Source organism: Loxodonta africana, chromosome 12 (genome assembly GCF_030014295.1).
Source record: "Loxodonta africana isolate mLoxAfr1 chromosome 12, mLoxAfr1.hap2, whole genome shotgun sequence".
Lineage (NCBI taxonomy): Eukaryota > Metazoa > Chordata > Mammalia > Proboscidea > Elephantidae > Loxodonta > Loxodonta africana.
In genome coordinates this window covers 12348201-12361398 of record NC_087353.1, presented here as the reverse complement: position 1 = coordinate 12361398, position 13198 = coordinate 12348201, and the positions used below count along the sequence as shown (strand labels likewise).

The window sequence follows — 13198 nt, the reverse complement described above, 5'->3', positions numbered from 1 at the left end:
CTGGGGTGTGGGAGGAGGAAATGAAAGGCAAAAGATGAATGGCAGTCTATGTTTGGTCTTTCTCTTCCATTATTTATAAATTCTCTCGAACATTTCGGCATACAGTGAGAAGGGTTTCTGTTAGAGTTTTCCTCTGAGGATATTCAGAAATTAATAAATGAAGCCGGTTCGCTTCCAAGAATAAACAAAAGGGGTCCAGTGCATACTATGGATTTTCTCTATCTGTGAATACCGTTCTAACAGTATGTTTACTCCCTTTATTCATAAATGGTGGCAGAGCTGCAGGAATTAAGCTGGCTGAAGCTCAACAAACTGCCAGAGCAGTCTAAGCCTGGATTGTGGGTCAAGAACAAGAAGACACTGTCCCAAACAACAATGGAAGAGATTTTATTGAATCAGAGTTGCATTCATATATTAGCTCCAATTTATATAGTTCATAAAAACTCTAGTCATTCGGGAGGGGACCTGACCCAAGGAAATGACCTACGCCAACTTGAGACACTGCGTGTTAAAGCTGTCTCCTTCTTTGACAGCCACCGCCTCCAGCAGAGACTGCTTCTTCTGCATACTGCGGGAAGACTCCAGCTCGTACATGGTCGTCAGGTTGAAAAGCACGCTCTCATGCAGGTAGTGCTTGGGGTCTTGCTGTACCATTGCTTCCAGCTGCCGGAGGGAATCCTTCAGCTTCCCCAGATAAAGCAGACACACGGCAGCATTGTTATTAGCCTAGAGAAATGGAGCACATGTGCAGAATTAGAACAAAGATCACATACTAGAAAGACGTTGTTTGCCATCAATTCAGAACCACACTTGTTTATTCCTGAATTGAGTCCTGGGTCCTGAGCGTCAGGACTGCCATTCTTTGTGCCGGGGGAGATGGCTGTGCAGAGCTGTACAAGAGGCGGGGGCTCAGGCGGGCCTGGAAACCCTCCCCGGACAACCACTGCAACTGCTGGATCCCAACGGGCTTGAGACAGGCCAGCAGGTGTTATTTTAAATTTGATCTCCTGTACGTTTCTAGAATCTCTGTGAGATGCTGTGGCTGAGGACCCTAGGGTTACTGACTATATATGTTTCTGCTTGGGAATCTTACCACTGCATTTGTCGGCTCGATCCGTAAAATTTCTGTGAAGAATCTGTGGGCTTCTGCAAAGTTATTCTGACCCAGGTAAAGGAAAGCTCTGTAATGTAAGTGACGTATGAAGCAGTTAGCCAAGGAAAGCCAAGATGCTGGTGTACACCGACAGAACTGATAGGCTGACAAAAACTGCCCAGATCTGAGCATTTGACATTTGCTCTTCCAAGCGTAATCCGGAGTAGTCTGGGTGCTAATGCTTCCCAGGTGGAGGTGGTAACATTTGAGTTGACTGAATCACATCGGACATTCTGGCTAGCACATGAGAGCCCGGTAAGTCTAACTTATGTTAATTTAGAAATAGTACCTTCACCGAGAACTCTTTCTGGCTATAAAACCAGATCGCTCTGTTTTCTGTTCTTGCGTGCACGCTTTATGCTGGGCAGAGACTGTCTCAACAAACAGGCCCACACTGAGCTACACGATTATTTCACTCATAAAAGCTGATCACGGAACACCTGAACACATGAATTCAAAGTGGCTGGTCTGCTAGAGACAGTAAACATCTCTGCAAATGTATGTTGAAAATGGGAGCAATATAAGCAGTAGTTTGAAAAACAAGGGGGAAACCTCCTTAAAATCTGTTTTTATGATGAAAAGAACATCACTGCAATTCAAGAAAACATAAGTATACCTCAAAGGTCTGTGATTTATTCAGTCTCAGTTCTGAACGACACAGAACAAGGACCTTCTCTCTAGAGGGCTTTACTATTCAGTAAGTACTATTTATCTTGGGAAATTTGAGGAAAAAAAATATATACAGTGTAAAAGTAGATACCTGTTCATTAAAACCATTATTTTACCCTGTAGTCCGTCCAATTTCTGTGTTAGTTTCTCAACGTCTTGAAAATACTTTTCAGCTGTTTTTATGTCTCCAATCTGCTTTGACAAAATTATTTAGTTCAGTTAACAAATCCAAAGAAATATAAATCTACGTTCACATATGTATAAAAAAATTTTTTTTAATATCATAGTAGAATGTGAAGACATTTATATGCCAGATATTTATACTAATAATTTATTATTAGTAAAGAGTAACAATTTACTAATCATTACTTTTTGTAAAAAAGGAGAAGACATTTAAGATACAGTGGAAAGTTACCAGTCTATATTTCAGAAACTAAGTTGTGAAAACACATGCCTTATTGAGAAGCCTTACAGTTTAGTAGCTTATACTCTTTGAAATAAATACCAGTAAAAAAAAAAACCAAACCCGTTGCCATCGAGTCATTTCTGACTCATAGTGACTTGAACTGCCCCACAGGGTTTCCAAGGAGCAGCTGGTGGATTCGAACTGGTTAGCAGCCGAGCTCTTAACTACTCTGCCACCAGGGCTCCAAATCCTGGCATAGCACTAAATAAAATGAATAGTAAATAAATTTAAATTTTGGTATACTATGGCAAGCCCCAAATCAATTTTATTGATACTTGAGACCAGTAAAATAGGTACTATCAAGTTTACAAATTTAAAAAATATTTTGCCATCTTGTTGTTAGGTGCCGTCGAGTCGGTTCTGACTCATGGTAACCCTATTTACGACAGAACAAAACACTGTCCGATCCTGTGCCATCCTCACAGTTGTTGTTATGCTTGAATCCACTGTTGTAGCCACTGGGTCAATCTATTTCGTTGAGGGTCTTCCTCTTTTTCTCTGACCTCTACTTCACCAAGCATGATGTCCTTTTCCAGGGACTGATCCTTCCTGATAACATGTCTGAAGTATGTGAGCTATAGTCTTGAATCCTTGCTTCTAAGGAACATTCTGGTTGTACTTCTTCCAAGACAGATTTGTTCATTCTTTTGGCAGTCCACAGTATATTCGATATGCTTCACCAACATCACAATTCAAAGGTGTCAATTCTTTTTCGGTCTTCTTATTCATCGTCCAACTTCCGCATGCATATGAGACAACTGAAAACATCATGGCTTGGTGCAGGTGCACCTTAGTGTTCAAGGTGACATCTTTGCTTTTCAACACTTTAAAGAGGACTTTGCAGCAGATTTGCCCAATGTAATGCGTCTTTTGATTTCTTGACTGCTGCTTCCATGGGTGTTGACTGTGGATCCAAATAAAGTGAAATTCTTGACAACTTCAGTCTTTATCATGATGTTGCTCATTGGTCCAGTTGTGAGGATTTCTGTTTTCTTTATGTTGAGGTGTAATCCATACTGAAGGCTGTGGTCTTTGATCTTCATCAGTGTTTCAAGTCCTCTTCACTTTCAGCAAGCAAGGTTGTGTCATCTGCATGTCGCAGGATATTAATGAGTCTTCCTCCAATCCTGATGCTCTGCTGAACTTCATATAGTCCAAATTTCAAAAATTTTGCCACAGCAATATAGAATTCTACTGTAAAAAAAAAAATCCCACAATTACTGGGCATGTAAGGAAGGTTGTGTCATCTGCATATCACAGGATATTAATGAGTCTTCCTCCAATCCTGATGCTCTGCTCTTCTTTGTGTCTCAGGGCCAGCCTTAAAAACCAGTACTCTGATACAGTGAGCTCTGTATAACAATAATCATATAAAATATTGTCTTTTCCACATAATAATTTCATAACAATAAAACAATTTAAGTTTGTGCATTTTACATCCTAATAAGTAAAGCTGAGGGGAGCGATAACTGAGTAGTATCATTTGACTTACTCTTTTCATTGCATCTCAGTCACTTAAACAAATCCTGCTTAAACTCTCAAACAACTTGTTGGGGAGGCAATTCCCCATGGGTTGCTCACATTTCTGTTTGTCTTCTGGGCAGAGGCATGACTCCCTCTGTCTCAGACTATCTTTTCAGGATGTCTGTATAGTGAACAGCCATGGGAGACAGAAATAATGTCTCTGGAGAATGGGCAGGTACATTTACTGCCCAGCATAATCCCTAAGCTCAGGATTACTCTCTGGTAATGTGACCACTGCAGGTATCATATGACCCTCTTCACATTGCCCTGAGGAAACAGGCTCAGTGTTTGGTGAAAAAAATAACAATACTCTGGCAATGCTGCTGTTGCTGTGAGTAACAAATGTCCATCTCTGATCCAAGAATCTTATGACTTTTGCCAGAATACATGAAACTGGCAGCAAACCTATTAGCTTGTGAGTAGGATAAAATCTCGACTCTTCGCAGTTGTTGACACTACCAAACGAACAAAGAGACACCTCCACCATGTTGTTGTTAGGTACTGTCAGATAGATTTTTGACTCATAGCGACCCCACAGGATGGAGTAAAACTGCTCCATAGGGTTTTCTAGGCTGTAATCTTTACAGCAGATGGCCAGGTGGCTCTCTCTCCCGTAGAGCTGCTAGGTGGGTCTTAGCTACCAAGCTTTCGGTTTGCAGCTGAGTGCTTAACCATTGTGCCACCAGGGCTCCTTCCCCACCATGTTAGAAGGGAGAAAAACAAAACAAAACAAAGCAAAATATTCAAATAACAGAATATACACACACGCAGAAGAAAACAGAATGGCATTTCTTCTCTTCTACTACAGAGTTTAAAGTGGTTTGGAGTTATCTACTACAGACTTTTCACTTAACTAATTGACTAAAAAGAAACCAAGGTCAGTGTGGGCTCAGTGGCAGGGCCCTCAGCTTAAATATCCGGATTTCCTGCAATGGGTTCACTTTAACGGGACAATGTTTCCTACTGACCTGAAGATTATTATAGCCAATAATAAGGATTTATCAAGCCCTTTGTATGAGGCAGGTACTGTGCTGGTGCTAAGCGCTTCAAACACATCTCATTAACTCTTATAACAACCCTGCGATGTAGACACTATCATTGTCTTCATTCTCTAGGTTAAAAAAACAAAAACATGGGGCTCAGAAAGGTTAGGCAATTTTCTTAGGTCACAGAGCTAACAAGTAACAGACTGGGACTTAGAACCCAGGTCTGTCCAACTCTCATGCGTTGGCACTCTGCACCATATGGCCTTGTAAAGTTGATAAAGGCCTTTTACTGAAAATACTTTTTTAGTGAAAGAGAAAAATCTTCGTATGTTTTTCGCCATCTACTGATTTTTTTGGTGATTAGGAAGTAAGTTTTATCTTCATAATTATTAAAATGTAATGAGGATTTAAAATCCTACCATTAGAGACAGCTTAAAAAACTAAACCATATAAAAAGGCAATTAAAAGTATTGTAGGATATCTAGAAAATAGTTATTTGAAAAAACAAACAAAAAGTGGATAAACTAATCAAGAAAAACAAAGCACAAATAAAATTGGAAATGAAAGAAGATCCGTACAAAGGAAAACTGAAATAACTATCAAAGAAGACTATATTTTATACAATTCTATGTAAAAATATGGATCAAATAGGTGATTTTCTAGGAAACACTAGATTAACAAAATTGATCCCATAAACAGGAAAAGAAAACCTCAGACATAGAATACTAAAGCAGATTAATGAAAATAATGAACTATGAAAATTGATCAGAGTCTATGTGTATTCCTAAAGTGCCCGGCAGAGGTATTCCTTAGGTAAATTATTCAGACCTTCCAAGAACAGATAATTGTAAAATATTCAAAATTTTGCAGAGAACAGAGAAAGACAAAAAACTTCTAACTTAATTTCACAAGGTAGCAAACAGCTATCAGAGGCTTTTGAGAAGAGCATACATGTGCCCACACCAACCCGCAGACTAAGTTCACTTATAACAATAAATGCAAAAATCTAGGGACATATGCCTCCCTGGAATCCCAACCTATTGGTTCTGTCCTTGGGAGTAACAACTCATAGGGGTACTTTCTGTGGCAGAGATGAAGAGTACTCACTATATCTGATTCCCCCTCCTCCCTGGAAAAGACTGCGGCTCTCTGCAGTCATGGCGAGCGAGGGACTAGGTCTGGCCTAGAGCTGGTGTGAGTCTTCTCTTCCCCTCCTGCAGCGGTGTCTGGAAGCCACATGTCCCTGATGGTGTGGCTACGAGGGGGAAGAGGCCTGGACCCCTGAATTGCCACTTGGACGGGAGCTACCTCACAGAGCTGTTGGGCCCACGGTGGGCTATGCATGAACAAGACATAAGGTTTTCTGTGTTAAGACACTGACATACTTGGGTGGTTTGTTACCACAGCATGGTCAATCCTGTCTTGACTAATACATTTTTTTTTTGCCATATGACAGCCTTTCAGATACGTGAAGAGAGCTAAAATTCTTAGTTCTGTCAACTCTCTCTCTTATATCATAGCATTTTTTTTTTTTTTTGAATCTTCACTATCTTAGTTGTCCTAAAGTCATTACAGATTGTCAGTACTGTAGTTGTGAGCCGTTCAATGAAGAGGGCAGTGAGAACTATTTCTCTTTGTGTTATGGGCATCAGATTATTTTAAACATATTCAAAGACAGCATAGCTATTTTAAAGGCCAAAATCGGTTGTTACCTTACATTATATTTATAGTTAACTAAAAATTTCACTTCTTTTCATATTAACTATTGATAAACTGTAGTCACAAATACAGGTCTGAAATTGATGTAGAAAATAATTTAGTCCAAATTTTTATAAGTGTACATAAAACATTTTCGTATTTTAAAATTTGTCAGAAAAACTGACATGGTCCAAATGGGAAAATTCTCCTAATCAAGGTACATAAGATAATAATAAAAAATGTAATATAGTGTACGTTATTCTAGTTTTTCTCTTTTGAGGTCTCCTTCATCAACGCCTCTTTCCCTTTTAACCTCATAAATATAGATGTTCCTGTCTCTAACCTTGGTTTTCTTTTCTTTCCTTTTATCTGCTTTCTCTCTGAAGAACAGACACCTGTGGTCCATTTGGGAACTAGGCAGAGTATAAATAAATAAATTAGACTACATTGATGTGGCAGACTCCTTTACCTAACTCGGTAGACTTATCTGTCTTTCACGTTTTTGCACCTGGCTGCTGAATATTGAATCATGTAGAATGATACAGATGGCATTTTGTATCTTTGGCCCATTTTCACAAGAACTAGGCAAAATATTACTACTTCTGTTTTACTAATAAAGTAAGGTGCAAAGAGGTTAAGTGACACAGTTAAGGTTATACAATTATTAAGCAGGGTGGCTTTGGGCAAATCACTTATTTTTTCTGAGATTCTTTGGGTATCATCTGCTGTATCTATAAAACGTAAGGATTAGATAATCTAAGGTCAAAGAAAGCAGACTTTAAGAGCTAAATGGGACATTCCCCTGTCCTACCCCCTCTTATTTTATAGATGGCGTTAACTATATTATACCTTGGGAACTGACGTCATATATCTACCTGTCTTGCCCAATCGGTGGGCAGGTCTGAAGTAAGAACCAAGGCTTCTGAGACAATCACTTATTCTTGATATGATGCAATATGAAGTACACAGCCCTCCCTAGACATGAAGTTTTTTTTCCCACCCAAATACTGAAAATGAATCTTAATAATCTTCCAGTTGACTGGAAATATTGGGGTAAAGAAATTAAATGTATCACAAGGAAACAATTAGATACATCCAAGATGTGGGACATTCTCCTTCTCAAGTCTCTACCTCATCTGTGATCAATACCAGGTTCCTACCCTCCTCTCTGCAATCCTTGGATCAAAGCCTAATTCTGTGACTTTGGAGCCACCTATTTTGAGTGTTCTTCCTTGGTCCTTCCATTTAGAAGTGATGGTGCTCATCTGAACTCTTAGAATTTTGTATCATTTGTATGAAAGTTCACTTTTATATATGTATTTACTCCCTTACATGGCAGATGGGAACTACGTAAACTCCTTGAGGACTAGAACTATGTCAACTGTTTACAAGTACACCCACTCTTTACTTATAGACATGGCTAGGTTCCAAGGATCAGGTTGTTATGCAAAAATTGGCATTATGCAAAAGTGAAGGATGACCACATCAGATCAGAAAATGGAGGATGATGACATCACTGTATAACTGCCAAACCACCGAGAATGATGGCCCAGCCAAGTTGACACATAATCTTAACCATCACAGCCAGCTTACTCTCACCTCGCACCTCAGAGTCCGTTACTGCCAGACAGATGTACATTGTTATGTACAAAATAAAATGTTATGTGCAAAATAGTAGGATAGCAGATTTTTTACTATTGTTGTAAATGCAAAATGTCAGACAACAAGAAAGTTGCTAAGTGAGGAGTAGGTGTATTCTTCAGACGGATAAGCAAAATACTTTGTCCAAACACTTGGTGAGTGAATAATAAAAAAGACCAAACCCATTGTCATTGAGTTGATTCAGACTCATAGAGACTCTGTAAGACAGAGCAGAACTGCCCCATAGAGTTTCCAAGGCTGTAAATCTTTATGGAAGCAGACTGCCATGTCTTTCTCCCACAGAGCAGCTTGTGGGTTCGAACTGCCATCCTTTGGGTTAGCAGCAGAGCAGTTTAACCACTGTGCCACCAGGGCTCCTCTAGATGAAATGGATGGAATAATTTTAAAGGAAATGCCACTATTAAAATCTTTTAAAACTCTGTTTCCTTTAACTCTGATAAAAATATTTAAGCAATACCAACAGCTAAATAAGCATGTTCTTTTTTTTTTTTTATGGCGTACACTGTGCTCTGTAGGGTCGCTGTGAGTCAGAATCCACTTGAAGGCAACAGGTTTTGGTTTTATGGGGTACACAAGAGGCAGAACTGGATCAGGCTGGGGAGATTATGCTTAGGACTTGCAGCTCTAATCTACAGAAAGATAATAGTTTACACGAATTTTAAAACAAAATTAATCCATTTAAGTAGGTGTTATCAGAGCCAGGAGAAGTAAAATGCTGAAAAAGAAAAGAATTAACGAAACCTCCAAAAAGAAACTTTTGAGCTATACTTTCCTGGCTTGTTCCTGTCTTCCACATCCTTGTCCCTGCCACAACCCAACCATCCTTTCCGGAATGGTATACGTAACTCAATGTCGCCCTTTCTTTTCTTTTCTTTTTTTTTTTTTTAAAAAAACAGCTTTACTGAGGTTAGGATTGACATATAATAAACTGCACATATTTAAAATACATAATTTGATGAGTTTTGACATATGTCTACACACATAAAACCATCATCACAATCGAGATAGTGAACGTCTCCATCATCCCCCAAAGCTTCCTCCTGCCCCTTTGTAATCCACCTGCTCAGACTCCCCACCATTCCCTTCCGGTTCCTACAATTCTACGGTCACTTTTCACCTGCTCTGCCTTCTTAGTTAGTGATCCAGCCCACCGCCCACCACTTACCACTGTCATTTCTCCATTTTCAACTTCTTCTCCTCTTCCTTTCTTTTATCTCAGTTGAGCTTCTTAAAAAAGTACCCCGTTTTTACTATTTACTCTTTGGTTACCAGTTTACCAGTTGCTGTTGGTTCCGACTCACAGCGACCCTGTGTGTTTCAGAGTAGAGCTGCCCCCAGAGGGTTTTCATGGCTGGGACCTTTCGGAGGCAGATCACCAGGCCTTTGATCCAAGATGCCTCTGCGTGGGTTTGAACTGCCAACCTTTCAGTTAGTAGCCCAGCACTTAACCATTTGTGCCACCCAGGAACTCTTTTTTACCTACACTTTTTTCCCACAATCCAGTGCAATCTCCCTTCTATCCCCTGGACTCCATTGAAATTGTTCTGTCAAAGGCCTCCTTGGTTCTCAGTAAGGTCCTCCTCAGTTATAAAATTCAATGATTCTAGAGTTTTCTCCTTTTGTCCTTGCTGCCTTGAATGACTGTTTTTATTCTACATTTCCTGTTACTCCTAGTGTAATTAAGGCTTTCTCCTGCCAATCACTGTCTGGTTCTTGCTCTTTCTTTTGCTATCGTCCTGGACACTAAGGAGCCCTGGTCTGGAGTAGGGCAGAGGCCCCCTTCCCCTCCTCCTCCCACCCCATGTACACAGCTATTCCCTTCTTTCTCATAGCTGCATCAATTTTCAAGTAAAAGTCATGTCTGCATTTGGCTATTGGCCTCTTGTTTTAGCACAAAAGGCTACTTTCCTCGTGCAAGTGATGCCTCCTGGGGGCCACATAACACTTTTCATTCTGTGTGTTTTGTAATTGTTCACTTCGCTTTGCAAGACAAACTATAGCCTGAAAAGATTTTGAGGGGGCTGAATCTAAATGAGTATGAATAAAATGCTTCTCACATGTTTCAAGATCTGATCACTTATGCACTTCTTTAATATAGATGATGCGAGAAACTCTCCTGGAATACAAATGTCTCACATCTCTTTTATAATATAGATTTCCTTTCAGAAGCAGAAATGCCCATTCTCTCACGGTTTCTCTCCTCCTAACCACCCACCCCCATCTCCTTTCTGTCTGGAAGGTGCAGTCACTCTAACGGAGGCTCTGCACAATGAACAGATAATGCAGGAATGTAAGAACGATCAGAGCCAGGCATTCGATTTTTAGATAAGTGAATGTTACCTGGTTCATGGGTGCACTGTGGATGGCAGGGCATATGGATATAGGAAAATCACACCTGAGGGACTAGGCAAAGGAGAGAAATGGACTCATTCCTTTATATCTAGGTAAACCCACCCCAGTGCCGTCGAGTCGATTCCGACTCATAGCGACCATATAGGACAGAGTAAATTCTTTAATGTATTGTGTTTTACAAGTCAGATTTTTTTCCATCTGTAATGTGAATAGCGGAAACCCTGATGGAGTAGTGGTTAAGTGCTACAGCTGCTAACCAAAGAGTGGGCAGTTCGAAACCGCCAGGAGCTCCTTGGAAACTCTATGGGGCAGTTCTACTCTGTCCTATAGGATCGCTATGAGTCAGAATTGACTCGATGCCACTGGGTTTGGTTTGTTTTGGTAATGTGAATAGCACACAAACTGGACAGATGACCCATCACTTGTAACCAGAATTATGTTAAGAACATCTCGGAAAGAGTTAGGGCAGCTATTCAAAAGTAAAATACATCTTGAAATATTAAAATTGCTATTCGGTTATTAGGAGGCCAAATATAAAGTGAGGCAATCTGTGGTGCCCTTTAGTGATATCTGCCAATGTATCTTCTTTTTTGGTCTAGAAATTTTTGATGTGATAAAGACATGAATCTCTTATTTTTAGTTCACATGATATTTTAGAAATATCTGAAAAATGGAATTCAGTGTAGAAGTTGAAACATACAGAGAAGGTGTAGTAAAAATAGTCTAAACCCAACAATGAATTATCTCGATACTTAAATCCACATATTTACTTCATCTTCATTTAGCTCAACACTAGTTAGCATTATGCAATTCCTTTAGATGATATTTTTTTCATAGGCTTCCACATATTTTGTTCTAATAAAATCATTTTTTCTAACTTTACTCTTTAAAATTAAAGTGGACAATGCCAATTCCTTTTTTGGTCGGTTTTTGCTTTCCAGTGGTCTTGTTCAAATGAGAATATCCAAAGTAGGATGGGAAGGTTGGCATTACTCACGCAAGGTAACGCTCTGTGTATGTATGGATCTGCTTCACACTCTCCTACACACACTCACACGGAGAAAAAGTAAAGGGAGCAGGTGTTCAACTTATTATTTTGCCAAATAAAAAAATAATCTAAACATTTAAGAAATGTTTAGTCCTTCCTGGTTTGCTCCATAATCCTGATTTGAAATCTGATTTAATGACATCACTAGCAGATGTACAGGTTGGTCTGTTCATTTGTTCAAAGATTTACCACTGCAGTTACCACTATAAGCTGAAAAGTGATAATAAAGACACAGAGCTGGAAAGACCGTGGCAGGAAAAATGAGCATGGCAGACAGTGTATGTCATCAATGACATGTTCAAATCATACAAAACAATACCCTGCTCTTGAAGAATTTGCCTTTTTTGGCTCAGATCATGAGCTTCCATTTGGGGCAATGGGTTCTCAGAGAACTTTAAATTTACTTTCAGTTCTGAACAGCTTTTCCTCTTCACCGGGAGGTAACCTAGAAAATGACCACTGTCTTGGCAACAGTTCTACAACTTTGTGACCTCAGTGGATAAGCCGAAATGGGCCTAACTACACAGTACATTCTTTAGTCTTTATGCTTTGCTGGACCTTTGTCTATTCCACTGAGTTTCAAATACATCCTCTAGTTTCAAATATTATTTTCCATATAATTCAGCATTAATTCAATACCTACTTTGTCTCCAAGGCTTAAAAAATAATATTTTAAAATAGTAATATAAATATGAGTACTCCATCTGGATCTGTAGATACTGTTCAAGATTACATAAAAATCTTAGGTTGTTGTTATGAGGTGCTGTTGAGTCAGCTCTGACTCATACTGACCCCATGTATAACAGGATGAAACACTGCCCAGTCCTGTGCCATCCTTGTAACTGTTGCTGTGTTTAACTCCACTGTTGGAGCCACTGTGTCAATCCACCTCCTTGAGGGTCTTCTTTTTCATTCACCCTCTACTTTACCAAGCATGATGTCCTTCTCTAGGTTTTGGTTGCTCCTGATAATGTGTCCAAAGTGAGACAAAATCTCGCCTTCCTCGCTTCTAAGGAGTGTTCAGGTTGTATTTCCAAGACAGATTTGTTCTTCTGGCACTCCCCAGTATATTCAATATTCTTCATCAACACCACAACTCAAATGTGTCAATTCTTTGACCTTTTTCATTGTCCAGCTTTCACATGCGTAGGAGGCGACTGAAAATACCATGGCTTGGGTCAGGTACACCTTAGTTCTCAAAGTGACATCTTTACTTTTTAACACTTTAAAGAGGTCTTTTGCAGCAGATTTGTCCAATACATTGTTTGATTTCTTGACTGCTGCTTCCATGGGCGTTGATTGTGGATCCAAGTAAAATGAAATCCTTGACAACTTCAATCTTTTCTCCGTTTATCATGATATTGTTTATTGGTCCAGTTGTGAGGACTTTTGTTTTCTTTACGTTGAGTTGTAATCCATACTGAAGGCTGTAGCCTTTGATCTTCATCAGTAAGTGCTTCAAGTCCTCTTCACTTTAGGCGAGCAAGGTCGTGTCATCTGCATATCTTGTTAATTGACTAGGAAAAGGCATTCAGCAGTGTGGATCATAACAAATTATGGATAACATAGAGAAGGATGAGAATTCCAGAAAAATTAATTATGCTCATACATAGAATAAGAGGCAGTCGTTTGAACAGAGC

At 39.5% G+C, this 13198-nt stretch overlaps 1 protein-coding gene across 12 annotated transcripts in view; it reads right to left on the bottom strand.

Moving 5' to 3' along the window:
• Window positions 1-370: 370 nt before the first annotated feature.
• The window catches only part of TRAPPC12 (trafficking protein particle complex subunit 12), a 113900-nt gene continuing 101072 nt past the window's right edge, over window positions 371-13198 (bottom strand). For 6 of the 12 annotated variants that reach the window (XM_023550401.2, XM_023550399.2, XM_010591889.3 and 3 more), the window contains 3 exons: window positions 1914-2014; window positions 1094-1181; window positions 371-726 (listed from right to left, as the gene is read on the bottom strand). In XM_023550401.2, the coding sequence (XP_023406169.1) occupies window positions 484-726; window positions 1094-1181; window positions 1914-2014 (432 nt within the window). In that variant the 3' untranslated portion in view covers window positions 371-483. Of the gene's footprint in view, window positions 727-1093; window positions 1182-1913; window positions 2015-2711; window positions 3483-13198 lie in introns of those variants that run through there. The other 6 variants (XR_010323539.1, XR_010323541.1, XR_002786259.2 and 3 more) reach the window with 5 other exon arrangements.